The sequence below is a fragment of the Serinus canaria genome, chromosome 2, assembly GCF_022539315.1.
Source record: "Serinus canaria isolate serCan28SL12 chromosome 2, serCan2020, whole genome shotgun sequence".
In the NCBI taxonomy this organism is placed as follows: Eukaryota; Metazoa; Chordata; class Aves; order Passeriformes; family Fringillidae; genus Serinus; species Serinus canaria.
The window spans coordinates 87,840,226-87,867,896 of record NC_066315.1 but is presented as its reverse complement, the minus strand read 5'-3'; the positions used below and the strand labels follow the sequence as shown (position 1 = coordinate 87,867,896).

Sequence of the window (27,671 nt, the reverse complement as noted above, 5' to 3'; positions counted from 1 at the left end):
GGCAGCCCGCCGTCCCTTTCTCCGGCCCCGAGGGCGGCTCCCTCCGCTCCAAGCGCGGAGCGCTCCCGGCGGCGGGCCCAGCACACAGCGCCCCCTAGCGGCAACGAGCGGGGCCTACCCGTCCCCGGGGGCGCGCGGATCCCGGCGCCGGCAGCCGGGCGGGGCGGGAGCAGGGGGCGGTGCCTCCCGCGGCCCCCGGAAGTGACGGAAGTGACGCCCCGGTGGGGCGGGCGGGGTGGGCGGCGCGTGGGGGATGCGCGAGCGGCGGCGGCGGATCCCGAGCGGGGCTGCGGCGGGGGGCCGGGGCCGCCGCCATCGCCATCGGCACTGTCACCATGCTGAGCCGCAGCTCCTTCACCAGCCTGGTGGTGGGCGTGTTCGCCGTGTACGTGGCGCACACCTGCTGGGTCATGTACGGCATCGTCTACACGCGGCCCTGCCCGGCGGCGGCGGACGGCGCGGCGGGGGGATGCGTCTGGCCCTACTTGGCTCGGAGGCCCAAGCTTCAGGTGAGCGGGGCGGGCACGGCCCTCGGCACCGCCCCTGCCCTCTGTCCCTGCCCTCTGACCCCGCTTCTCCCCCCGTCCCCGCTCCCTTCCCGGCGAGCCGCTCCCGCGGCCTCTCGGCGGTGCTGGGCCTTGTGGAGAGCTCCCTTGGTTGGTGCGCGGGTAGGACTTGGCTTCGTGTGTTTTATTGATTTCGCATATCTGCTGTCACACGCGCACTGGTTAGAGCAGCGTTGCAGAAGAAATGCTGAGCTTGTTAGTCTAGAGAAGACTGAGAAGTCTTCATAAATTCATATAAATATGTCAGAGGATGGGTGCCAGGGGGATAGTGCCAGACTTCTAAGTGGTGCCTGGCGACAGGATGAAGAGTAATGGCCATAAACTATAACACAAGAGCTCCGACTTCAGTGTGAGGAAGAACTTCAATATGTTGAGGGTTGCAGAGCTCTGGAACTGGCTGCCCAGAGAGAAGGTGGAGTCTCCCTGTCTGGAGACATTCCAAACCCATCTAAATGTGTTCCTGTGTTACCTCCTCTACGTCACCTTGCCTTGCCAGGGGCATTGGACAGGGTGATCTCCAGAGGTCCTTTCCAGCCCTGACAGAGACCCTTTCCTTTACTGACAGGGTCTCTGGTTCTCTGAAATGGCTCCACGTCCTTCAACTTCCAGAATGGGTCATCCCATTAAAATGTATTTAGTGGCTGTGTTTCTGCCCCCAAAAGGAGCTGAAAGACTTTTTTTGAGTCACCATTGAGTACACCATTTTCTTTCCCTGTGTGTAAAACCTTCCTGCAGCTGGGAGAATTAGTGAAGCTGAAAGACAGACCTCTAAACATAGAGAGGCATGAATGTATTTCCATTTCTTAATTTCTCTGTGCTGTGTTTTGATTTCAGTTAAGCGTGTACACTACCACACGGTCAAGCATTGGTGCTGAGAGTAATATAGATCTCGTTTTGAATGTGGAGGATTTTGATATTGAGTCCAAATTTGAAAGGTAAGGATCTGGACTAGTAGTATCCAAGGTATCAGAGTTCTTTGTTAAATTCTGAAGTGTGCGTCCTAACTAGGAGTTACATTGATAAAAGTATGCATGAAGCCAAGGTGGATTTCACTATTGCTTAGCTTGGATCAGCATGCTCTTCTCAGCCATAATGGCAAATGTTTTGCAGAAGTGTGCCTTCCTCATAATAGTAAAATTTACTTTCCATTGAGAAAATCTAAATACAAATGTGCTTGGAGGTGCTTGAGACTTGCCTCTGATCACATAGGTTGGACAGTGGCTACACGTTTTGTTTTGTTCTTAATTGCTGTGGCTTCAGACCTGGAACAGGACTTAGATGTCAAACCATGTTCTCCTTTCATGTGTTTTAGCAACATGCTTTTCCATAACTATTTCTCTGCTAAAAGTCACATGAGAAAACCTTCTTTTCTGATAATCTAGGGTTTTGGGGATCTTCTGAAGCAATACTGGTGCCAAGACTGTGCCCTTAGAGAAATTTTTTAATATAACACTGCACTCTGCATATGCCTCTGAACAATAAAAATGACTGGAACTACTTGTTTTGTTCTTCTTTGTGAGATTTGCTGTCTCACTTTTGTTTTGTTTGTTTAAAATAATTGCCCCATTCTTGACTCTCTTATCGTTGTCTCCAAGATTATTTCACTCTCTTCATTTTCTATGACTAAAAACTTGTTGGTTAGAGTTTAGGTTATATTGAGCTACTTCTCTGACAGATCTTATAAGAATTGTTTTACTGACAGGGTCTGCTAAGCTATTGAAAGTATTCAGAGCAGAATAAGCTGAGCAAGACCACAGGAATAGAGGAGGCATTATGCAAGGGTGCAAGTAGGATGATTTCTTGGCTAGTACAAGGGGAGTGACTTCATGGTTTGGGGCTCCAGTTTAGAGTTCTCTGCTTGGCATGCCATAGCTGAGAAGATATTTTATTAATGCAAAGTGCATGGCAAAGCTTCATGATTTTCTTTTTAAATTTTGTATCGTGTATACGATCTGTGATGCATCTTCAGCACATGAAGGCTGGTTTTTTACAAGTGCTGTCATAGTTTTGGCCCTGTGACCTATCTGTAGAGGAAAGCAACAAAAGAATTGATGATGAAGTCCCATGTTATCTAGGGCAATAAAGTAGGGAGTGGACAAAGGTTAAACTGTCTTAATATAATAGTAAATCTTTGGAAATGCATATATTGTGATAAGTATAAAAATTTACCCCATCCAGCCATGGAACATGTTAGCCAGAAGTTATTTTGTCTAGTAATAGCTAAATATTTCAGCATGTGCTGTGTCATGTCATAATACATTTGTTTTGTATTTTAGGACAGTGAATGTCTCTGTACCAAAGAAAACCCGAAATAATGGCACATTATATGCATTTGTATTTCTTCACCATGCTGGCATTTTGCCTTGGCATGACGGTAAGCAGGTGCATATAGTAAGCCCTCTGACCACGTACATGATCCCCAAACCAGAAGAGATTAATTTGCTCACTGGTGAATCAGCCACACAGGTAGGTGTGTGTCCCATCTATGGAAGAGCATTGGCAAAATCAGTAATTTATTTTATAGACATTTCTGGTGTTAGTATCTGCTGTGCTTGCATCTTTAAACTAAGGATGATAAAACAGAAAAAAAAATTAAAATCCTCTTCTTAATTATCTTGCTAATAGCAGACCACTCAAAGCAGAGGCAGAGTTCTTTAAAATGCTGGCTAGTTATTTAAACACTATCCTAGTTAACAATAATGCTTCAAGGATTCATTGGTTTTGGTAGAAATACTGTATAGCTCTGTAACAGCATGATGCTGCTTTCTAAAGTGAATTGAATTAATTTGAAGTAATATGCTTTGTGGTTGTAAAATAGCAGAATAAGATATGAAGACAAGCAGATAATGTTTGGTTGATCATCCTTTTGAGTGTTTTGAAATAACATCTGATTTCAAAGTGATTTCTTCTTAATAGTATACACAATCCTAAGGTAAGAAGGTTAATTAGATGAATATTCCTTCTTGATGAACAAGGCTGTGAATGGACACTGAAGTTTTTCAGTGTCAGATTGTGATGGGCCTTTAAAATCCATTCTCTTGTAATTGAAAAAGAGACTTGATTTGGTCAAAATTAAGATAAATTTTTTCTTAGTAATTTTCTGGTTTATGATATAGTAATGACTCCCTGGATTCTGTGTGTTAGATTATTACCTTGTTCAAAATTGTATTGGTTAGCAGCATGTATTTTTATTCTTTTTTTTAAGCAAATTGAAGCAGAAAAGCAGCCCAATGCCCTGGATGAGCCAGTCTCCCACTGGAGGTCAAGACTAACCTTAAATGTCATGGTGGAAGATTTTGTGTTTGATGGATCATCGCTCCCTGCTGATGTTCACCGCTACATGAAAATGTAAGTGGATGACTTAATTTTGTCAGATATGTTATTTATAAACTTATGTCACGTTTCTTCAAAAATCTTCCTTGACCTTCTGTAGTATTTTATGTTTAAATGGGCACCTAGAGACAAGAGCAGATGCTCTTAATGCTTGCATTTTGGTAATGACAAATTGCTGCTAAGATACTATGTATTAGAAAGCCTTACTGCAGATACCTGGTTGCTGGACAGCTCAGAGTCTACAATACTTTTTCTGTGTGGAGTTACTATAATGAGGCAAAGCAGGAGTATGAAGACACAGGTAAAATGCTATAGCAGACCTCAAACCTATTTGTTCTCCAATTGTGGCCTTCTAGCCTTCAGAGCAATTGCCATCCCTTGACTCTTTCCACTTTTCCTTCACCTGCAAGTTACTTGTACAGACTGGAAGTGCTGAAGTGGTACAGCTGATCTCCTAGAATATCTTTTTTTCCCTCCCTTTATGACTCGCTTTATTTTACTTTGACAGTGTCTGTTCCTATGTTATGTCATTTTCCTCTAGAAAATTCTGACAAACAGGATTGGGTTTTTAGGCCTCTAGGCGCACGCAGTAGCTTCTGCTCAAAGCTTGCTTCAGTCACTTCCAGTATCAAGCATATAAGTAATGCTTGTGCTGCTGTATATTGATGCCTTTCTCTACAAGTACCCTCTTAAATCCAGAAGTAGTCGGTTAGCCAGCAGACCCCAGGGTTCTGGAATAGCTTTCCATCCAGAATAGGTAGAACCATAACAAAAAGGGGTTGTTGGACTGGGGTTGATGGATGAGGAAGTTTTTTCTGGTTGATTTGCATCAGTGGTGTTTAGTTATGGCATTATACAGAAAAAGAGTTTTGATATGAAATAACCTGCTGCAATTTCAGTAACAATAGCTTTAATCATAGTTATTGCATAGAAATCAAATCACTTCAGTTAAATAACCAAGCACTCTTTCTAAGCCTCAATTTAATACTTTTCTGTGTTACTGTTGCACATTGTGTGTTTAGCATGCAGTCTCTTAGCATGCATAGAGACTCTTTTCTTTTGTTAACAGCTCAAGTTCAACTTTCAGGCTTTGAAAATCTCCATGATGCTACTCCATAGATTTTTAACAAGAACATCACAGTGTAGATAACTGCCTTTCTAGTGAAGACTTGAAGAATTTGTCTCTGTTAGGGTATTGGGCTAAATACTTTTCCAAGATGCTGACAAAGCCACCGCAAGTAGGTCATAATTTGCTAAATAACTTTACAGCAACCAGTTTGATAGAGGGCTTGACAACTAGGACGTTTTTATTGGATTCATGCAGGTTGGTGAGGTGGTATAGCAACCCAAATGAGAGCTTCTGTAGATGGCAGAGAAGATTTCTGCTCCTTGTACAGTCCCTGCAGTAGTATTTGACCTTCTCATTTGTGCATCAGCTGTCACATTCATGGTCCCATGTGGGTGAGAGCATGAGACTGATGTCCTGCCAGGCACCGATGAGTGGGGCAGATGGTGGAGGGGTGTCATGGTTGCAGTAGGAGGGGGATATTTGAAACAAAGGATACAAATATATGGCAGTAAACTTCGGCATGTTTCTCTTCCATAGACTTTTAAATTTTCCTTGGTCATTCAAAAGATTCAGCATAATCACAACCAATTTCATTTGTATTTTTATTTGCTTATTCTGTCTTTCTACAGAAGAGTGAAAACAAACAAAATTTTTCAATACCTGTATTTTTCAATGAAAAATTTATTCTAGACTAGTGGCTAATTTCTTGCTGTGTGTTAAAAGAAAATGTGCCTGAAAAGATGGTGGGAAATTTCTACATGGGTAGATTTGAAAGTGATGAATAAGTGCTAATTTGAATAAAAGTAGTTTTCTTTTTAGATCACTACAATTATAAAATCCATGTTTAAACATCCTAGGGTTCAGTTGGGGAAGACAGTGCATTACCTTCCAATATTATTTATTGATCAGCTAAGCAACAGAGTGAAAGATTTGATGGTGAGTAATAGAATACCTTTAATTACATTTAACATCTTCAATGTTGTTTTAATTAAGATTTTCTCATAGGTTGTTTGCTGTAATGAAGAAGTAGAAATGCTCAAAAGGACTCAATGACCATTTAACTTAATGTGACCTAATGTGGTAATTGCAGAAGCTGGATCTGGGTTTTGAGACTTCTCTCTGGCAGAAGTATATCTGTCAAAGATGTTTGGATTCCATTGCTTCTGCCTTTTGGGGGAATATGGAGGACATCACTGTAGCAGCAGTAGTGGCAGGATCAGTCTCCTCAGTAGTTTGACTCCCCAATATGAAGAAGTTGTGTTAGCATCCCAGAGTAGATTCTCATGCCTTCTAGGCATATTGACAATATCCACAGCTGATAGCGGAGCTACGCTTGAGATAAGTCAGTAGCTATTCTCTTGTCTACTCAAAATTTACATGTGGGTAAATTTCTTGGTGTTGCTGTCTATCATGTTAGACTAACTTGAGCACTTGAAAGTTTGGTGTCACTATACATCAAATGATTTTGTGCACTTAAATTAATCAGTACTTTGAAACTTCAGTAATGGAATTACTGAAGGATGAAGTTGGATGAGATTTCTGGAGATTACTAGTCCAGTACCTCTTCTTAGAGTAGGATCACGTGGAGTGAGTTTTTCAAGACCTTTTCCAGTTGAGATTTGGTTATATCCAAGGATGGAGAGGCCACAGCCTGTATGGGCAACCTGCTTTAGTATTCAGTCACTCCAGCAGTTAAAAAAAAAAAAAAAATCTGTGTTTGATTTTTGCCCAACTCTTCTCTTGCAGGACATAATGCAGTTCCTTTGCTACAGGTTACACATGGCAATCCCATGTAGCTAAATCATGTTGATCTTAGCAGCTCTTAGTTAAGCCTTGCAGTTCTTTTCAGTTGCACTGACTGGAATTTGGAGTTACTGAGAACAGTAGTCTTGGGAAATGTCTCAAAACTGTTAAATGAGCACATCTGAATTATGTATCTTCTAGTTGGAAGACTTTGTACATGTAAACTTGCCATAAACCTTCAAAATTTTCTCTCCAATTCATTACTTTAGTTCAGATAAAGAGTTTTGTTACTTAGTGTTCAAGAGAATCTTTACAAATTTGTGTCCCTTCCACCCCAGATTTGCACAGCAAAGTAAACTCCTGAGCATTTGTTACAAGTCTTGAGAGCAGATTTTGTCCAGTATTTTTTTTAGATATGTAATTGTAATGTCTGTAGTAGTGGTCATTTTTAAAGTTTTATCACAGCTCATCCAGTCCAGTCCAGTACATTCATGTGAACTTCTAACTGGTCAAGTCATGTACCCTGTTGACAAATAAATTCAACATTCCCATTTACTAATGACATTCCTGCAGTTGTCATGCATGCCACAGTTAATATTGTTGTAACTCACTGCCTTAGAAAGTCATTAAAGATCCTGGGAAGTGATGCAAAGACTATTCCACTAAAACCTGTAAACTTCCCTGTCAGCACTGGCTTATGTGATGTCTCAGTAGTGATTGGCCAAACTGCTCTCAAGCCCTGCAGAAAGAGTGGTCTTGTACTAAACATTCTGTAAGAGAGTAAGTGGTAAGTGAAGAGCAGGAAAGAATAAGGAGAGAAGGTGGTACAGCTTTTGTGGAGCCAGGTCAATATTTGACTGTGAATAGGGGCACAGACAGTATCTCTTTTCTATGCCTGACCTTGCATCATGGAGCTGAAGATGCATTTTTCCTGCTTGTGCTGGGCTGTGTAGATTGTCAACTGACTATCATTTTCATCAAGATGTAGGTCTTCTGTGGTGAGTACTGCAGTCTAGAAATTGTGTTCCTCATGTTCTTACACATGCTTAATGCTGTGGTTTTGGGATTGCACAGAATTTAATAAAGAGAATTTTAAAATTCGTACCACTGAACTTATTTGCAGTGTTTGCACACTGTTTTGTAGTGTTGATTAAGTAGAGTGCTAGAAGTAATGATGCTCTGATGCCATACTGCAAGCGTAGGTTTATTGCAGGGATTTGGTCATTGCTAGCTTTCAAAGGCTTAGCAACCATCACACTCACATTGAGGTTGTGAGGCACCACTTGTGGGCTTTAAGTTGTTTGTTAAGAAAGATTTCATTCTTCTAATCCTACCTTTATTTTAGTTTGCTTTTGGTGTTGGACAATTCCCATCTCTGTCTTCTGTTGCAATCCATTTTCCTCCCCACACTACCCCTAATTCCTCCATAGTAATTCTTTGTCTGTGGAGAGTGCATTTGCCACATGCTGCTTACCCAAGCATTTGCAAAATTTTTGCTTCTTGCCTATCCTCCACAGATAAAATTTCTTTTCACTTTCTGCCATAAATGTTAATGCTGTCTTTGATAGACTGAGAAATTGAAATTAGGCTAATTGAATTATGGGAATCCTTTGAAAAGGAGAAGCAGTGTGGAAGATGTTTATATGGTTTTTGGTAAACAACTGTAGGATCTTACTAGTGTTCTCTACAGTCAGCTGTAACCACACTTGATCTTTTGTTCCATTCAGTTCAGAGATCCCTGACACTGTTCTAGTTTCTCAAGCTTCTCTCTCTGCTGTATTCATAAAACTTTCTCAGCTTCCCTTCTTTACCTCATGTGCCTGCATGTTCTGCCCCTGTCTGAAAAGCTTACAGGGTCTTGAGATTTGTTTGTACTCACTGGAGGAAAGAGTGAATGGGAGAATGAACGTAGCCCTCAGTTCACATGTGAGTGACAGGTGGGGAGCCTAAAACCATGATCTGTGTCGCAAGAATCAGAAGAAGCCCATTCACCTCAGTTAGGTGTCAGCTAACTAATTACTGTAGAAACAGATGCAGAGTAAAGTAGCAGGTCTGAGATGGGAATTATGATTAGGAGTAATTAGGAGCCTGGAGCAGCAGATCTTGAACTCTTGCAAAGAGTGCCTGCCAATCTGTCATCCTGAGCTATCCTTGGAAATGTAAAAGAGAATGCCTGACCTTGTTCTGAGATTGCTGCTGAGTATTCTAACATCTTAGAGGGCAAGGGGGTTTCTGTGGTTTTTTTAAAACCTGTTTGAGAGGTGGATATGGACAGCTGTCGTGCAGAAGGAGCTGGGGCAATTTAAGACTTTTGTTTTTCCAGCTTAAGTAACATGTAGATGATACAGTAGGATTAGTAGAGATTTAGTTTTTGGGGTGCAGAAAGAAAGTTTTTGTGATACTCCGGATCCCAAAGTTATCTTACTTAGCTTTAGCTGTGGTGTTTTCATTAGTCTGAGCTAGTGGCATCATCTTGCTTCCCCACTCTTTCAATTTTTCACCCTTTCTCAATTTCTCACCCTTTAAATTTCTGACTGTGGCCTTTGGGATACAGTTTTCTTGTTGGTTGTGTTTTGCGGGGTTTTTGTATAATATTCTAGTTTAGGTAATCTTAGCATATACATTCAGAGAAGAACTGTCAAAGGAGTTATCTTAAGCATATGTTTCCCACTTTATGCTGCCATCTCAGAGGCATTTGTATACAGGAACAGTGAGGTTGCTATAGGAACTTGAACAGAAAAAACTGCTAATTTAACATTTCCTGGAAAAACACAAAGACTTCAAGCATGATATAGAAGTCTAAGATCTTATTCCCTTTTGAAAACAAACTGAGTTCATAAAATTGTGTGATTAAATTATAGTATAATACAATCACTTTATTTTAAGAAAATATTAATGGAAGTAATTGTTGCCATTTTTCTGCTATTAAAAATGAAATATGTCTTCTTCAAATGCAGGTTATAAATCGTTCAACAACAGAGCTACCTCTTACAGTGTCGTATGACAAAATATCTCTTGGAAAACTCAGATTTTGGATCCACATGCAGGATGCTGTGTACTCCCTCCAGCAATTTGGTATGCTTACCTTTAATGACTTTAGGCTAAGATACCACAACTCACCCCTTAATTTGTTTCTTTTATGCACATAGATTACACTTTTTTTTCTGGATAGCTGGTGAAGAGATTTACAAATCTTGTAAATCAAATCTTGTGTTGTTTCTCCTTAAGTTAAAGATAAAAACATATGTTGATATGTGGTAGGGAACAAGAATACAGAGGTGAACTAACCATTTTTAAAATTAATTTTATTTGGGTAGTACTCTGTAAAAGCACTGGAGGACATAATAAAGAAGAGCATTTTCACCATGGGTTTTCCCTATCATCCATGGAACAGAAAAGTGGTACATGGGCTTTGATATAAGGTATTCATAGCTGCTCACTGTAGCCATATGCCTGCAGTGAAATACAGGCAGGCCATACTAAGGAAAATCCAACTGCTTCTCCTTAGTTCAGGCCAATCTATTTTAAAGACAGTGATGTCTGCTAAACATGACTGTCTTGAAAGAGTCAAGTAATTGCTTGCTCAGAGTTTGTGTAGGGCATTTGTCCACCATGACCTCCATAATTTTTTATGAGCCTCCTCAGAATTGAAATTTTCATATTTCATGCCTCGGTTGTCTTGTGGTAGACACAGATAGCAAGACCTCTCATCCAAAGGGTACCTCCTCTGTCTGGAAAAAAGGCCTGTGTAAGGTGCTGCTTGTTCCCCCTTCGTATGTAGATAGTGAAAGATAAGGTTTGAAATTTTCCTACTGGAGTAATTTCTGGAGCAGATTAGTAGAAAAATTTCAAGATCACTTGAGAATGGCCACATTCTTGCTGTGATGGCAAAGTTAGTGCTGCACTCAAGCACTACTGCTATAAAAACGGCATTGTGTATTTTCTGAGAACTGTGGACTTCAGTCATGGGGTTGCATCTATGGCCGTTTCTCACTGACTTTTGTTGTCCTTTACTGCGTAGTCCTTTTCTTGTTTTTCAACTTTTGATGTGAAGCTCACTCTTCCTGTGTATCAAACTAAAGTTCAGAGGCCAATTTGTAAAACCTTTTTTTTTACTTCCTGCTCAGGCCAAAATGATTTAATGTGTCTTCCCATTTACAGGTGATCAGCTTAGATTGTAATGACTCAACATGTTAAAGGCACATTACAAACCACATTGTAATTACATAAGTCAAAGGCTTGCAACTGATGGGTTTTGGCAAGCTAAATAACTTGCCAAAATATAGGTAGATTAGAATTTTACCAGTAAAGTTTCCATCATGTTTTAGATTTATGATTCCTTAACAAAATTTGTGCAGGTGACATAAGATTCCTTTCACGCTGGACTTGAGCATAACAGCAATGAACTGTCAGGTACTTCTTGCACAATGACTTGTTCTTTTTTGTAGGGTTTTCAGAAAAGGATGCAGATGAAGTAAAAGGAATTTTTGTTGATACTAATTTGTACTTTCTGGCATTGACATTCTTCGTAGCAGCATTCCATGTAAGTGGTTTTAGTTTTCAGGAAGTACATAATATGGGGGAAAAAAATGGGGAGGTGTGTCTGACTTTCAGGTGTTGAATTTCTCAAGAATTATTCTTGAAAATAGTAATTTCAGTAGAGCAGTGGAAGCATTATCTGGTACAAAAGTCAGTCTGTATTTCTAATACAGAGTTAATATAAAAACCTTAAATAAGGTGGAAATTTGAGATAATTGTACAGAAAATAACAGTCTTGACTGAAATATAAAACATTACCTTCATTATCACTTTTTTTACATTGTAGTTGAACCAAAGCCCCTAGAATTAATGTCTGTCAACATTGGTTTAAATTTTGTTGACTTCTCACAAGGTTTATCGCTGCAGTGGCATAGCTGGGGCACTTGTACTTGGGTTTGTGTCTCTGACTTCTAATCCCTGCAGGAATTTAGATCAGCTGATATTTTCTGAAATAGCTTCCAGAAATGTTCCTGTAAAGCGTGGAGCGTTCATGGTTATTTTTTTGTTGTTGTTTGTCCCTTTTTTAGCATTGGCTTAAATCTGAATCTTGATTTTAATGAACAACTTTTTTTAGACACTGGGAACATTTTTGTAATTTACAATTATACTCAATACAGTTCCCATACTCTGGGAGAGGTAAGAACTTGCCTGGAATGTTATGTTTCTTATATTTACATTGCGCGCAGTTTGGAAAGCCTTAGAGTTCCATGGCATATTAATTTAATTTTTCCACTCTGATCATCGGGTTGCAAGGTATCTGTAGACTAGGACAAGCTTTTCTGATACTTCTTTTTTTTGTGTATTATTTTCCCAAATAATAAAAAAAACAAAAAAAACCCTGAAAAAAAGCCAAACAACAAGCCCCTCCCATAAACAAACAAACCCCACAAAGACAACTGAAAATTTCTTCATTTAAATCCACTGACCCAAGAATTTCTGGAATCTGTGTTTGATTTTTTTTTTTTTTTTAAGACACTGAAGGCTTAAAGGAAATACCAAAAACTTTACTGAATGAAAATACAGAAGAAAATAAGGCTTCCTACAAATAAATTGAATTCTAAAATGGAAGTTTAGGTCAACTTAGTGACAAAACACAGAGGAAACCTGGCTTGCTGTATTGTCGGATTTTTTTCTAAAGTTTTGATATTATCCAAATGTAAATTGACTATCAATCCAATACAGAGCATTTTTAGTTTAATTTACTATGCTTTTTCCTGTGGTCTGTGGTTCCTCAAAGTCCTTGTTTTTCTCCCTCAATAATGAGTTACTCTGTATTGGGTTTCTGATTTCCTTTACAGGACACTAATCTGTGCAGCATTACAATGGTAGTGTTTGAAATTCATCCTGTCATTTTGCATCGCTTTTAGAGCCTGGGCTTCTACAACTTTTCTTTTTAGGTTTTATTTGTGAGTTAATTTTAATTGCTGAAGCTTCTAAAATGGAGTTTTTTAATACTATGTTGAATGCATTGTTAACATTTTCAGTCTCTAGTTAGTGTATGTTTCAAGCAAATGAGTATGTTTCTTCCTATTTGCAGCTTCTCTTTGATTTTCTCGCATTTAAAAATGACATCAGTTTTTGGAAGAAAAAGAGGAGCATGATTGGGATGTCTACAAAAGCAGGTATAGACTAGAATGCAAAGTGTTGTCTATGTGCTGTCTGTTTTATGGTATGTGTTTTCAGTCTTGCTCTAAGTTAACACTTTGTAGGTTTATAGAGCTAGCAAAATGAGATGGTTTGTGTAGGAAGAAGAGGTAGCTAACAGTCTACACAGATGGTTCTCACTTTGTTAGTTCTGTGCTCAGGTATCACTTGAGTTTAAGGACTTGTGTCACTACTGAGGTTTGACTGTCTTGGAGTTGGGAATTAGATTAATATTGAGTTAGTTACTATGTTTTCCTTGCTGAAGGAACAGAGAAGTACTTTGAGAAAAGAATGAAGAGCAGAAAAAGTTATGTGGGTGGAGAGAATGTGCTTTCATGAGTAATGCTGTTCTGCAAGTCCCTTGTGTTCCTTGTAGATAACTACAGGTTCCAAAATATTTGTGGGTGGAAAGTGTTGTATTGTAATGCTCTTGCTTGATTTGGGCTTTGATGTAAACAGGAGCAATAGAGGCTCCTGGGGAGGGGGAGAGCATGGGAGGGTTGGCTTGATTTGTGTATAGGAAAGATGAGAGAAACATAATGATCTGACATCCTGCCAGGCCTTCCTAGAAACAGATGAAGATTTTTCCAATAACTTTTTTTCCAATCTTGATTATGAAGCATAATTGTAAACCTGGAGTCACCTGACCTCTGAGACTATCCCTAATTCTATCATATCTATAGATGTATTAAAACATGTAAGGAATATCAATATCGGGGTGGGGAGGGGAGAAGACATTCTAATTTATGATGAACCGCATGTTTTTTTCATGTGGAGAATCCATCTATCATTTTTATGAGTGCATTTGTTCTTTTAAAGCAGTTGTACTGCTGTTGGCTTGTGTATGCCAAAAAGTTTATAAAAATTCAAAACAGTCCATGGAATTTCAGAAATAAGAGTCAGCTGCCAGTTTCAAGACTCAGTGAAGTCAAATTCAAAAGACTTTAACATTTACAAACAATAAATAAGTCTCAAATACTGACATTATATTATCTCACAGCCTTTCAGCTTCCAGGAGACAAGCATCATAAATGTAGCTCCTAATTGTACTCACATATTGCTGAATTGCTTCAGTTCAAAAGTCTTCATTAAATGTTCCAATTTTCTTTCATCTCCTGTGATAAGGATTGCATAAAATGTTCTTGTTCCCTATTTGCCCAGAGATCACTGGCTGTTTCTAGGACTACTAGATATATCAAGCTGTACACAGAAGAAATTCGTACTTAAATTGTGCAAGACAGAATTGCACCAAATAGACCATCAGTCTTCTGTCATCCCAGCTGTTCATTTAAATATTAATAAGCCTTTCATTTTCATATTTTCTGTCTAGTGCTTTGGCGGTGCTTTAGTACTGTGGTAATATTTCTTTTCCTTTTGGATGAACAAACAAGTTTATTGGTACTGATCCCAGCAGGCGTTGGTGCGGTGATTGAGGTGAGTTCTTAAAGCTTTAGCACCAGATACCAGTATTTGCAGCAACATCCATAGTTTATAGTAGAAAAATAATGCTAAACTAGTTACTGGAAAAATTCTTCTGTAGCTTGCATGTCCTTGGCTGTCAATGACAGAGGAGATGCTGTCCTTTGATCAAATAACTAAACTGGAAGTATCCATTTTTTCTGGGATGATCCAGCTGATATTGCAGAAACCAAACACAGATTGATGCTGAGGTTCCACTTACCACATCACCCAATAGGCCTCACTCCTGGCCAAGCAAGTATAACCATGTCAACAAGCCCACATGGAAGCACTGTCAAAGAGTAGGCTGTGTGCCCACAGACAGTGCCAGGACTGAGGTGATTGGGGAAGGAGGACAAGGAGGAGACTGCTGCCTGTATGCATGATTCCAGAAGTCTGCATCTAGTCTGTGGGTTGCAGGTAGCACAGCTGTCTCAAAGTGACAGCAATCATACAGACAGTACATCTCAGAGGAATTTGTCTGCTAGGAAGAGCTTTCTCACAACTTGGACATAACTCCTGTTTGTACTCACTTGTACCAAAGATAACAGTTAAGGATTGTTGTTACACTATTCCCCCTTTCTTTTGTCTGGAATATATGGTAGGTGAGAAGAGAATATTGGTATATTTAAAGTTAGGCAAATTAACCTTGTCCACAAAAAGCTTGAGGGAGTGCAGCTTTCCTGGGGACCTGCATTGCCTAAGTTGTCAAATCTGTATAGCAGTGTGGGTACTTGAGTACATTTTCAGGTGAACTGAAACTTTAGGTTTATATTAGGGTCAGGCTGTTACAGCTGTTACAGTAAGTAACCAGATAATTCAGCGGATTCACTGATTTTTGCTTGTAGTTCACTACTGAAATGTAATGACCACGTAAGTGCCAACTTAATCCCTGTTAGGAGTTCTGAGGCACCTTCATCGAAGGCACATAAAAACCTGCTTGGCAGGTGACTACTGGAATTTTCTAAATGCCTTACCTGGGGTTCATCTTGGTGCTAACCCCACTTAGGCACTGCCATTCAGATATCCTGGAACAACAACACTACTTCACCTAAATTACATCATCTGATAAAGACACTTAACAGTGCAAGCTCACAACATTGTACTTGTTTGATGACATGGTATTTGATTTGTGTAGACACAGACAGTGTGTGCTGCAATCAGGCTGCTACTGCTTTATGCAATGGGTGATTAAAATAGGTAATCTGGATCTTTCATAAGATGTTCCTTTGTATAGTAATATTTTATATGCTTTTTTTTTTTTCTAATCACAGCTCTGGAAGGTGAAGAAGGCCTTGAAAATGACAATCAGGTGGCAAGGTTTGAGACCCAAATTTCAGGTATAGTAGGCATTGCCCTGTAAATGATTACACTCTAGAGTCACCCATCTGTTTCCAGGTTACTGTGCAACTTGACTTCTAGTGAAATGAAGAATTTTTTTTTTTAAAATTATAAAAGTTTCCTGTGTACATCTCTCTATGAATGGCTTAATCCAATAGCAGGATGAGCATTTGCAAACCTGTTTCTTTCTCTGAAATATATTTATGGTCCAAGAAACTTTAGAACCTCTCTGTTAAAGTTTAAAAGTTTAAACCTCTCTGTTTAGTTCTGCTAAATCTTTATAGGTGGGGCTGTGCTGCCGCCACTGTGTGGGAAAGGCATTCTTAGGTGACATCATATTTTAAAATAAGAAACTGGCTTTTTCATGAACCTGTATGTGTAACTTCTCCATTGAGGAACTAACAGAAAATGTGGCATGTTCTGAGGACAGTACACTCTTAGATGATTCTTCTGGGTAAAATGAAGTGCTGAGATTGAAGAACATGCAGTGGCAAAGTGCAGTCTGCACTGAAAGTTTATCATGTTGGTAGAAGAAACAGTTGTCTAGTATTCAGTGTTTCTTCACAAGAAGTGCTGGGGGTTTGTGCTGCTTAAAGTCTGTGTCTGGAGTGACTGGTGGCTCTGCTTGTTCCTATGTCAAGGAACTGTGTTGAAGCAGGCAGAATTTCTGGACATGTGGAGATAATCCATGACCTCTTCATGGTTATGGCATTTTCATAAATGCTTCCTGTATCTGACAAATTTCTAGCTACTTGACCTTGCTTTTGCTTTGTGAATTCTGCTGTTTCAATGGCATTTCTCTAAGCAAAGAAGTCCTGGAAGTTTGGTATAAAATATGAGGTTAAAGGTTAATCTTCTTGCCTACCCTATATTTAGTAGGCTGCACAGGACGAATATATGACTCTCCTCTATAGAAGCTTGTAAAAGCTTTGTTACCTGCTTAATGTAGAGAGTTAGGGGAAAGCATTTGCTCTCCATGTTCTGATGGGATTATGGTTTTCATGTGTGTTGCAGTTTGGTGCATACAATGACTCTGAAAAGAAAACCGAGGAATATGATGCCCAGGTAAGAGGGAATCCTATGACTTCCAATCTACGAAGTTTGTATATGTCACCTGTTGATTGACTTGTTTTGCTCTTTTTTTCTACAAGTGTATTTTCCACATCCTCACACTTGTCAAGTGGATCATCACTGTGTAGATGATCAGATAGTGAAGATTCATTCTGATAATTTATGAAAGGAGACAGTGAAAGAGTTATTTTGGTTGTTGAATCTGGTTGAGGCATTGCTCTGAGAAGCATTACCATTCAAAAATCTGAAAGCTGATATTTGTACTTGTTATTTTTACTGAAGAGAAGTTCATGTGGTTCCTGATTTCTGAAAGGAGTTGAGCATAGGTGACAACATTGGTGTTAAGTAGGAAGCTACTTTTAGAGACTGATCTTTGCGCTGTCTCTTGGTGCCAACACTCTGAGGTGATTGCTTGTCTGAATTGGGCTTTGGAATTTTCATCACCACTACTAGAAGTGGCAACATAGTAGAAATTATAACAGACATTTGGGAATAGGAAAAGATTTTTAGGAAAGAAATTATGTGGCTGTCTTCTTTTCATGGCTATTTAATGCCATGAAAAATCTGTCCTTATAGAATATGAACTAACAAACTATTTTCCTTGCCCATTAGGCTATGAAATACTTGTCATATTTGCTCTATCCACTGTGTATTGGAGGTGCAGGTTACTCCTTGCTGAATGTCAAATACAAAAGGTACTGTAAGTCTGTAAATGATTTTACAAGGAATTGAAACATTCCCCATTTTTTCTATATGGTTATGAAAATCGGTTGTTAGCTTGATGCATAGGCCAGGAACTGGCAACTTCCTTGTTCTGTCTATCTAAAGCCAAAGAATATAGATGATTTTTTAACATCCTGTATGCAGCAGGTTGTATTTAACAGGTTACCTGATAATTACTTCAGCATAGAATTCAATAGCTTGCATGCATGTCAATCAGAAGAGGAGGAAGAAAGCTGCCATTGATGTTCAGAAGGCCAGTTGGTGATAGGAGAGATGAAATGAATTCAGTGATTGAACCTGTCTAATAGTAAAAAGAAGCACAAACCTTCACAAAATTACTTGGTTTGAACAAGAGGCTTCTTTATTCCTGGATATGATAGCAAGCAAGCAAAAGCATTTTTTAGAAAGGGCTCTTTATTCCTTAAGAGCCATGAATTTCCTGCAACATAGTAAAACTTCAGCAAGAGCTAGACACTCAATATTTCATGAACAAATGAAACCCTTGTCACCTTTCACTCAAAATATCTGGTTCATTTCGTCTTGGAGAGATGGGATTGTGTAGCAGTGAGACTTTGTTGTAGGAAAATCCTGCAAACACAAGCATGGTAAGGCCATGTAGGCATTTTCTAATAGTCATTAGGCCCAGATGGGATGGGAGAAAACAAGCAGTAGTAGTTTTACCTAATATTATTTTAAGCTGTTACTGCATACATGAGCTGTAACACTCATACTAGAAACTGAGGCAATTTCTGGGCTATTAGAAAAGCATTTTATTCAAAAGGTTCTTGTCTTAGTAAGCAGCTAACAAATATGCAGCATTTTAAAATTCTGCTTTTCTGACAAAATTCTTGAATTTGTTTAGTATTTCAAAATACTATATTTCAGGTATTTTATGAGCTGCAGCTTAAGGCAGTGAGAGCAATTCATATAATAGAATTCTTGCCATTGTTAAATCAGTAAGGAAATGTGCCAGAACAAATAATCGTAGCAGTGGATTATCCTTTAATCTTGGAGGCATTTTCTGATTCATTCTTTAAAGACTTGTGGATTGCTGAAATGCTGCTACAACTGTAATGTTGCTATTAATGTGTCAGTAACACAGCAATGCAAGTTTAATTTTAAATTATGTAACCGGAGCGTGACAGTCATAAGCTGTTCTCAGGATTTCAAGCAGAAGTATGGGATTCTATCATTGTCTGAAGCCCTACCATTATTTTGTTAGGATTGTGCTCCATTGAACATCTGGAAAGATTATTAGATGTAAGGAGGGAAAAATCTAGATTCCTTGTATTTACTTTTTTTTTTTTTTTAAATACCTACTGTTGTGGTTTGCATTGAATGGTACATGTTAAGTCCTTACTGGGCCATACTAAGTGACTCTTTAATATTTAGAATACAGTGTTATCTTTGCAAGCCTTAATACAGTCAGGGTTCAGTCAACAGTATTATGCACACAGTGCACAGATCTCATGTCAAGTTATCTGATTATCAACACAGATGTCTTAAAATGGTCTGTAAAAGTATAAAAATAAGTGATAAATCTGTCAAAACTTCTTGTATGGACTGATAAGTATTGTTTTCTTAAAGTAACTTCTCTGGAGCCCCTCCAGGGAAGGAAGATGTGAGGTATTTAGTTCTTGCATGGAGTAATTTATGCAGCTATTTCTTGAAGTAGTCATGTGGTATTCAGTGATGTATGGGATGTGTTATAATTTTGGCCGAAGAGAAATATAACTGTACTCTCTTTGTTTGTAGCTGGTACTCCTGGTTGATTAACAGTTTTGTCAATGGTGAGTCCCTTCTGTTCTCGTTTCTATACATATTTTTTCAGATGAAGACCAGGACTCAAAAGTAGAATATTAACTGCTGTCATTTGAGTGTAATACAGATCAATAACTTATTGCTAAATTATCACAGTGATTGAAAAAGGGAGAAGAATCAATCCAAAGTGAACAAAAGAATTAGATACATCTTCTTTCTTCAGAAAATAATGAGTAAAATTACTAATTATGGAAGTTCAGTCGTGTGATTAACATCTGTGCATTTGTTTGTTTTCCATATTTCATCTTCAGGAGTGTATGCTTTTGGATTCCTGTTTATGCTGCCCCAACTATTTGTAAACTACAAGGTAAGACTGAAAAGTGATGAAGGTCTACCTTTCTAGTCTCTTCTTCCATATATGATTACAGTTTGATATTTTTTATTTCTAGATGAAATCTGTTGCACATTTACCATGGAAGGCTTTCACATACAAAGTAAGTAAAGCTCTAATTTAAGGTTGGGTGCAGTCATTTTGAAATTTTTTTTCTGTAAGAAACAGCCTAATAATATATAGCTTAAGGATGGCAGTACTTTTTTGTTTTAAGAACTAAACTTGTTTGCAACTGTCCTTAAAATAAAAAACCACACTGATTTTCGTTTTTCATAATGACTTCCATATGATGAGAATAGTTGCATCCTAGTTTTTATGATAATACTGCTTTTTGTACTGTCAGCTGTCTTGCATGAGTGCAGATGTTGGTCCTGCAGATAAATTTATCCATCTCAGTTAAATGCATTATTTTAAGAAGGTGTCAATGCATCACTGACAAGGGATAGCTCCCAAGAAACAGTTAGGAATGCTGAACGACCTTATTTTGGCAGGTTCCAGGAGCTACCAGAGGCTGAAGTAATGTACACACTTTTCTATGCCAGGGTGGTAATTGTGAGCTTCTGGGAACATTGAGGGGGATTGTTCCATGGGGGAAGAGCGGCTGCACTGTGGTGTCCTCACTGTTTAGACTGCCCTGCTGAGGCAGTGCAGTGCTGCAGCCAAGCTCAGTAGCAGACCTTGAAGGGGAAGTTGAGTTTATTTAAAATCACAATCAGCTCATTAACCCTTTCATAGCTGCATATCCACAAGCACCCCCTCGTGTGTCCAGGTGGTTTGTATAGTACTCAGACACCAAGATGATAGACCCAAGTATCCCAGTCAGCTCTCATGTGCACAGATAGGGATAACTAGGGACACCCACTGTTGAGTTCCCATGTCTCCTATGTTCTCCCTCAGTTAGCAGCTATATGCTAGTTATGGTCTTGTACCCCTGAAGAGCCAATACTGTTTTGACTATCATTTCCCACCAATCCCAGTCATTAGGGTTTTTGTACTGTGCTTTGTTTTCCTGATCTTTGTGCCCTGAGAAACCCTGCTGGATGTGCTGGGATCATCAAGGTGATGCCATCACAATGTACCCTTTTTACTTGTGCTTCCACTCATAAATGCTTTCATTTTTCCTTTGTGATGATATATTACGATTGCCCAGAACATCTGTACTTTAAAAGGAACAGTGTTAAAAACTGCTCAAGAAATGGTGTCCAATTCTGAACAGAAGATATAGGACAAAAGAGCTAAAACATATACACCTAAAGAGACTACAAAGGCATTTCAATTTCTATGAGCCTATAGCAGTTGTCCAACTTTCTGCTGCCTTACTGTTTTTAAAGAAACAGGGTGCATCTAGGAAAACAGATTGAAATGTGGCAGGTAGCAGAATAGCAACTAAGCAGTGTTTGATGTGGAAATAGAGACAAAGATAACAATTAACACAGTATTTCAGGCATATACTAGGCAAATCAGCATGTTTCTTAAGAGGAGGGAGCAAAAGGTATATTACTGAAATAATTTCACAATTTTACTTCACCAAGGAAAATAACTGAGCAGAGACATCAGTAGTTACATAAACAACAGAGGGAGGTTATTCAAGCAAATAACCTTTAAAGCAGTACAACCTTGCTGAACAAGCCTTTTCTTACAGAGCATTTGTAGTTCCTGTTTAGATGCCATAGGCTATCCACAGCAAAGGCTTGTGTGTGTGGAGAAAGAAGTCAATTTTTGTTTTCAATTATGTTTCATTTAGACAGCTTTGGAGGGAGTATTTTACTTTTTTAATGGATATTTAAAGTTCCTTACTCTCTTCTTCACTTGAAGTGGGAAGAAGAGTCTGAGGGCTCACCTGTGACCATTGTTTTAGACAGCTTTGTTGCCTTTTTTCCTTAATTTGAACTCTGACTTTCCAGTTTCTGTGGGTTTTATGTTTCATTGTTAATAAAGAGTACCTTCAAGTGAGGTAATCTCACAAGAAAATTATCCAGTCCAAACACTATCAAATGGGCTGCCTTGGTGCATTCACTTGCAGTGCCTTATGAAGACTGCCTGTGTACCTGAAGGATGGAGCATTTAGCTTTTTCTTCCCATTGTTATTGTAGGATCACTCACTTTGGTGTTGACTTGGAAAGGCTGTCTTTTCCAGCTTGCCAAGGTTTTTATTTTTGTTCCGTGACAAACCTTTGCACAGGCTTGAGAAATGCCAGCCATATTCCTCATTGACTTAAGATTTATAGATTTGTTTTGACCTGACAGAAAGAGCTTTCCTGTTGTAACTGATCTCTAACAGGAGATAGAACTCTCTCCTGTCCAACCCCCCCATCTTCTGCTGGTATTTTTTTCCATCATATAAACATTGGTTCATTTTGTAGAGTGAGTTTTGTGCTTACATCCCTTGCACCCTTCTTATGGTACAGATTACCATACAGCTGACGTAACTGAATGGAGCCATGTTACTGACTCAGTTTGTTAACCTAGCAGTGAATATTCATTGCTGGGTTTGTTTCCTGATGTTTTTAGTGAGTTGAAACAGTTTATTGCTGCATGAGTACTAGCGCTGGTGCACTGTAAGAGTTGATGTGTACAGCATCCCTGTTAGAGGAGTTGTCTTTTGGTTAAATTACTTTTCATTATTGCTGCAGAAATAGAGCCTGTAATACGCCTAGTTGATTGGAAATGGTGTAGAAAATTATCCATCCGTTATTCAAGACATGGTAACTTCCAGGAAAGCCCTGAAAATATTTTAAAGTCTTTCCAAGGCTATTAAGTTAATCTTCTTAAAAGCAATAAATTAAAAAAATTTTACACAAATTTCTACAGAAAACGAAAGTGAAGTGACATTTTGTACATCTTGTCATTTGAGTAATGAATGATCAAAAATCTGGGGGTTTTTCCAGTTCCTTTTGAAGTTTTCTCTGAAATTGAGTGTGTGTTTTTCCCCTCCCATGACAATACTCTCACTTACCTGAAACAGTCCTACTTCCTTTTAACTTGTAACTTCTGGTCTGTAGTAGACAGTATGTCTTCATTAAAAGAAGACATTTTAAAGTTTGCATTAATTAGTTTTGCAGCATAACCATTAAGTGTTGTTACAAATATGGAGGAAGTCTGTGTTCCCACAGAAAAATATAGGAAGCTTCTAACTTAGTATGACTGATGACTTCCTTTATTCACAGCCAACTGAAGTATACTTTTCTTTTATTTGTAGGCATTCAACACCTTTATCGATGATATATTTGCTTTTATCATCACTATGCCAACATCTCATAGGCTGGCATGCTTTAGAGATGATGTTGTGTTCCTGGTCTATCTCTACCAAAGATGGTATGACTTCCTTTAATATTTGTCACAGTTTTTACAATGCTAGAGATGGTTGCAGTCCTGTTGCTATAAAGAGCTGTAGATTGTGATAGACTTGGAGCAGAAGCTTTATACTATAATAATGTCTGGTATAGTATGGGCTGGATAATGCTAGTTACGTATATGGGAAGGGAAGTGAAGGGAATGGTGAGCAGAGCACCCTGTAAAGGAGATCTCAATACAAATAAGAGACACTAAACCTTTTTCCCATAACTGACAGTAATCCTGGACATGACGTGGAGTAGTAAAAAAATTCCTCTTCTCACAGTACTCAGAATTTTTGTCAGTTACCCCTTTTCCCTCCCCACAACATCCTTCTTTTCACTAGATTTGGAAGTCGCAAATCCTCCCACCCCCCTCAAAAAAACAAAACAAAAACCAAGCAAAAACTACAAAAAAAAAAAACAAACACCAAAAAAACACACCACAAATCAAATGTGAGACATAAATACCTTAAGTTAGGGAAAGGAGAGAAATTCCTAAGCTTGTATTCACCTTAGCAGTTCTGGGCTTCTAACCCTTGCTGAGGGCTACGTCTCCATATGCTCAATGTCTGAGGCATGTTCTCCAAGGTGCTCTGCAGGGCAGTACTGAAGGATGTTGTGTGATAGGGGGCTGCCCTGCTCTGCCTTTCTATTTACCTGGTTTGCAAAAATAAGTTACCAGGTTCTCTTGTAAGTTGAGTACCTGTTGAGTTTCAGATTCTTTGAGTAACTAAAATCAGGGAAGAAAGCTATATGCACTACTTATGAAATACTGTTCATAGTGAAGTTACAGAAAGTGTATTTTTGTTCCCAAGAATAAGCATTTTGTTTATTGTTATTTTTGTAGAAATTAAGTGGTCAGCAGCTTCTGATAGGGGCTGGGCACTGGTTTCAAGTTTGAGAGGTGTCCTGGATTGCTTGAGAAAAGACTCCAGTCAAGCTTTAAGGGAGCTAGTACCTCTTAAGAGGTTCTGAGACAACTGATTGAGTCATATTGTGACAAAGCTGATATGTCTGTACAAATCTCTAAAGATGTTGGGGTTTGCCACAAATGGGAATAGATAATATGATGACAAAGAAATTAACTTTTAAAATTAAGCATCACAGAACTATTTAATTCCTTCAGATAGGAGGCTGAAATGTAAGTAAAGATTTGGGTTTTTTTCTGCCAGGCTTTATCCTGTGGATAAGAGCAGAGTAAATGAGTATGGAGAATCTTATGAAGAAAAGGTAAAAAAAAAAAGCTCATAGAGAATAACTAAGAACTGAAGAAAATTATTACCCCTGGACTCTTTCTCGCTTTGTGTATTACCTGGTCTTAAGGAAGGAAAAACTTATTTAAAAGAGTATTTTTAAAGCTTATGATGGAACTACTTGGACAATACATCTTCTATATTGCCAAAATCTAGTTTTGATACCCTCCTCTTTCAAGACCCTCTTCATCCTCACAAGGTCTACAGTCTGCCAGATGACATGATATAAACTTCCTGCACTTCAGCTTCTCTTCAGTGAAAACCTAAGCATCCTGACCATTGTGATTAAGATCCAAATCTGTGTTTTTAAGACAACTCACGAACTGAAACTGTGGTGCCTGTGCCACTGGGCTATGAAAACTGAAAAAACAAGACACTTTGTTACAGCAGAATCAAGGATTATTGACAAACTGGGGGCTGTCAAAAATAAAAGGTATAATATTGGATTATATTCTACTTACAAATCATTCTCATTTGATAATGAAGATAATGGAAATTGTAGAAATTGTGAATTCCTTGTTAAAAAAATATATTGTTGGAAATATCTGATTAGGTAGATGGCATTGTTAAACTTCAAATTCTGGCCTACAATATGGCAGAGGGTTTTAGTTTTTTTAAAGTGAATGAAGGTGTGAAAAAACTGTAACATGATTTCTTTCAATATGTATGCGAGTTTATAGAAATCCTTCTGCATTGTTGACAAACCTGATTTCTTGGCATAGTAGGTATTCATGTAATGCAAATCATTGTTACGTGCTGGGAAAGTCTCTTAACGCTTCTTAAATTCTTCATCATTTGGTACCACAGTGACCTACTAGGCCAATTCTGTCATGTTTCAAAGGGAGTAATTCCTCAGTCTTTTCCTCTCTCCCTCCCTGCCCCATCCTATTTTTTAGATGAAACACATATCATTGAAATAGAATTATTTTGCTCAAGTGCAGGTTCAACAAACTACATGATACAGGGAAAAAAAATAGCCTGGTAAAGATCAATTCATACCTTTCAATTTAAAATCTGTATTCCATGGGAATGAAATTCATTAAGAGAGGTATTTTGATCTGTTTCTTTCAAATTTGTAAAAAATAATCAGGTTTAATTATTATACCAAAATACAAACTCCACAGCTATATCTAGAAACCACTTATAAAAATGGTTAGAAAAATTTTTTAAATCTTCAAAGATTTTTAAGAGTAAGTTTCTTAGTAACAGTAAGGAAAATACAGAGTGCATTCCTTTCAACAGCAAATAAAATACAATTTTAAAAATCCAAAAGGCAGAATTCTTGTTTTCAGTTCTACTTTTGCTTTGGTCAGTAAGTTTACAAGTAAACCATAATGATTCTTAAGTTTATTAAATTGCATGTTGTTTGTGCAAGGCTGTTTAACTTCAATTTGTCATGAATTGAAAATATTCAAACAGGTCAGCTCCTGTGGTCTGTAACTACTTTGTAAAGTGGATTTTATCCAGTTCTGGTACTGCAAAAGTCTGAATGTATAAATATTTGGGTTCTAAAAAGATAAAGAAGTTTGCCTGACTGTAGTGTTTTGCTACAGACTACAGCCTTTCCTGTACTGAAGTCCTCCTTACACTCTGCTGGCAATGGAAAGGAGTCTTGAAGTGAATATTTATCTCCTGTTAAAGTCTCTTTATGCTGTTAATTGTAACTACAGATTATAGACTTTAGCATTAAAGACACCTAAGTAAGTCTATGCAAAACTGGGGCTGTATTTGCTGTATCTTGTACCTGATTTGAATTGGTTTGGAATGAGATCTTTACTGTTAAACAAAGTAATATTTCACATTAAGTTAAATGTGTGTGAAAAGTTTTCCTGATACAAAGAATGCATATAGCACGTTCCCTTTTTGTGCCATTTCAAAACAGCCAGGGCATTGGTTCTTCTAGAGTAGCTTCACAAAGTCCAGAACACCTTATTTGGGTATTTCTGATGTTTCGTGGCTCATTTTTGTACACAGCTGTTGAAAACTTTCTATTGCACCTTTACATGCTGTGAGTTTCCTGGTCTTCTGTCTTGCATTTCTTGACACTGACCTCATGATATTCTATACAGTAGTCATAAAGCATATAAAATTAGAACATTTTAAGTCTTTAAGATGAGCAGAACTTTCCTGTTCAAGTCATTGTTTTATGCATTCCATTTCCAAATAAAGGACTTGGCATACAGGATAAAGAGTTACCTTTTGTTACTGAAAAGGAAGGTGGTAAAAAACTGTAAGTAGTAACTTTGGAGATATAGAATTACGTATTAACTAATAATATTATTAACTTTCTAGTTGTGGTAATGATGTCAGCTGAAAATGTGGTTCTGTATGTGAACCAGCTCATGCTGGGTAATCAATATTTTAGAATCTGTTTAAGTGTCCAAGAGTAACTGAAAAACTTCCTCACTTCTAATGGGATTTACTGTTGTAAGCAACTAGGTGACCATTTCACATTCTCATCTTCATTAGGCTTGTAATGGCTTTGGAAATTATAAGATTACTGTGATTTGGGGTTGGGGCTGTTTTAGAATTAATTCAGAAGACCATCTTATGCTTCCCAAAGCTGCTCTTGCCCGGGATTTAGCACTGCAGTCCTGATTCTCTCAGGACATAAGTGACAGAAGGCAGCTGGCTGGACTCTGTGGGTGTAGATGGCCCGTGGTGCAGTGCCTTCAAGCTGTGACAGACTGCACTCCATTCCTGCACAGCTCGCTACTTCCTGCTCATCATTTCCTGCTGTTCTCCAGGAGGTGACCTTCCACCCTTTGGACTTTTTCCCAGGAGCCACAGAACAAATGGATTTACAAAACAGCAGCAGCACAGGCAGGTTTTTCTTACAGCAGAGCTCAAGAAGTCTGCTCTGCTGTGCTTCTGTCCCTCTGGAGCTGCAGCCTTAGCACCAGTACATGTTCCCTTTTCACATGACACTCCAGTAATTCAGCTACAGCACATAGAGCTCAGCAGCAGAAGCATTAAGACACAAAATTCTGTAGTTTGTCTGCAAACACCATGCTTTCTAGTTTTTTTCCATCAGAAGATAAATCTCATCTTGAAGAAGTAAAACATGGCAATTTATTGGTAATACCTTTTATGTTATAAGTTAGAGCTTTTCCTTATATACAATCTAAAAGATGTGAAAAGGGACTTCAGAAGGCTGCCCACTACCAGCACAGCCTCCTACCCCTCTTATAACACTAACTATGTTTTCCTGATAGTCCCTTGTAAAGCCCTCTGAGTGAAAAAATCTAACAATAGGTATTAAGAAATAGCACCAGAAAGAGCCCAGCCTTTCCAGTGACAGTCTCTGACTGTTCCCCATCTCCCACTAAGAGATGTTTGGCCCTCTGTTAGGATTGATGCACTTTTCCAGTGGTTACAGAAGTATAGGAAAACGACATTAACCTGTTAGAGAGCGTCAAAGGAGAGGAATGAGGATGGTGAAGG

General features: G+C 38.6%; 1 protein-coding gene across 1 annotated transcript; it reads left to right on the top strand.

The window, feature by feature from the left end:
* The first annotated feature begins 244 nt into the window (after positions 1–244).
* Positions 245–26,416, top strand: CLPTM1L (CLPTM1 like). Its single transcript, XM_030231093.2, has 17 exons — positions 245–509; positions 1,401–1,501; positions 2,843–3,032; positions 3,772–3,914; positions 5,826–5,904; positions 9,669–9,786; positions 11,160–11,254; positions 12,788–12,872; positions 14,225–14,328; positions 15,627–15,692; positions 16,708–16,758; positions 17,377–17,459; positions 19,243–19,277; positions 19,560–19,615; positions 19,698–19,742; positions 22,839–22,954; positions 24,147–26,416. The coding sequence occupies exons 1-17, from the start codon at positions 336–338 to the stop codon at positions 24,223–24,225; spliced, it is 1,620 nt and encodes a 539-aa protein (XP_030086953.1). The 5' UTR covers positions 245–335; the 3' UTR covers positions 24,226–26,416.
* The last annotated feature ends 1,255 nt before the right edge of the window (positions 26,417–27,671 follow it).

Excerpts from the sequence above, each read along its gene's own strand:
- CLPTM1L (XM_030231093.2), top strand. The coding sequence starts at position 336 with ATGCTGAGCCGCAGCTCCTTCACCAGCCTGGTGGTGGGCGTGTTCGCC. Across the intron at positions 1,502-2,842 it reads ATTGAGTCCAAATTTGAAAG|GACAGTGAATGTCTCTGTAC; the intron begins GTAAGGATCTGG and ends TTTGTATTTTAG. Across the intron at positions 15,693-16,707 it reads GTTTGAGACCCAAATTTCAG|TTTGGTGCATACAATGACTC; the intron begins GTATAGTAGGCA and ends TGTGTGTTGCAG.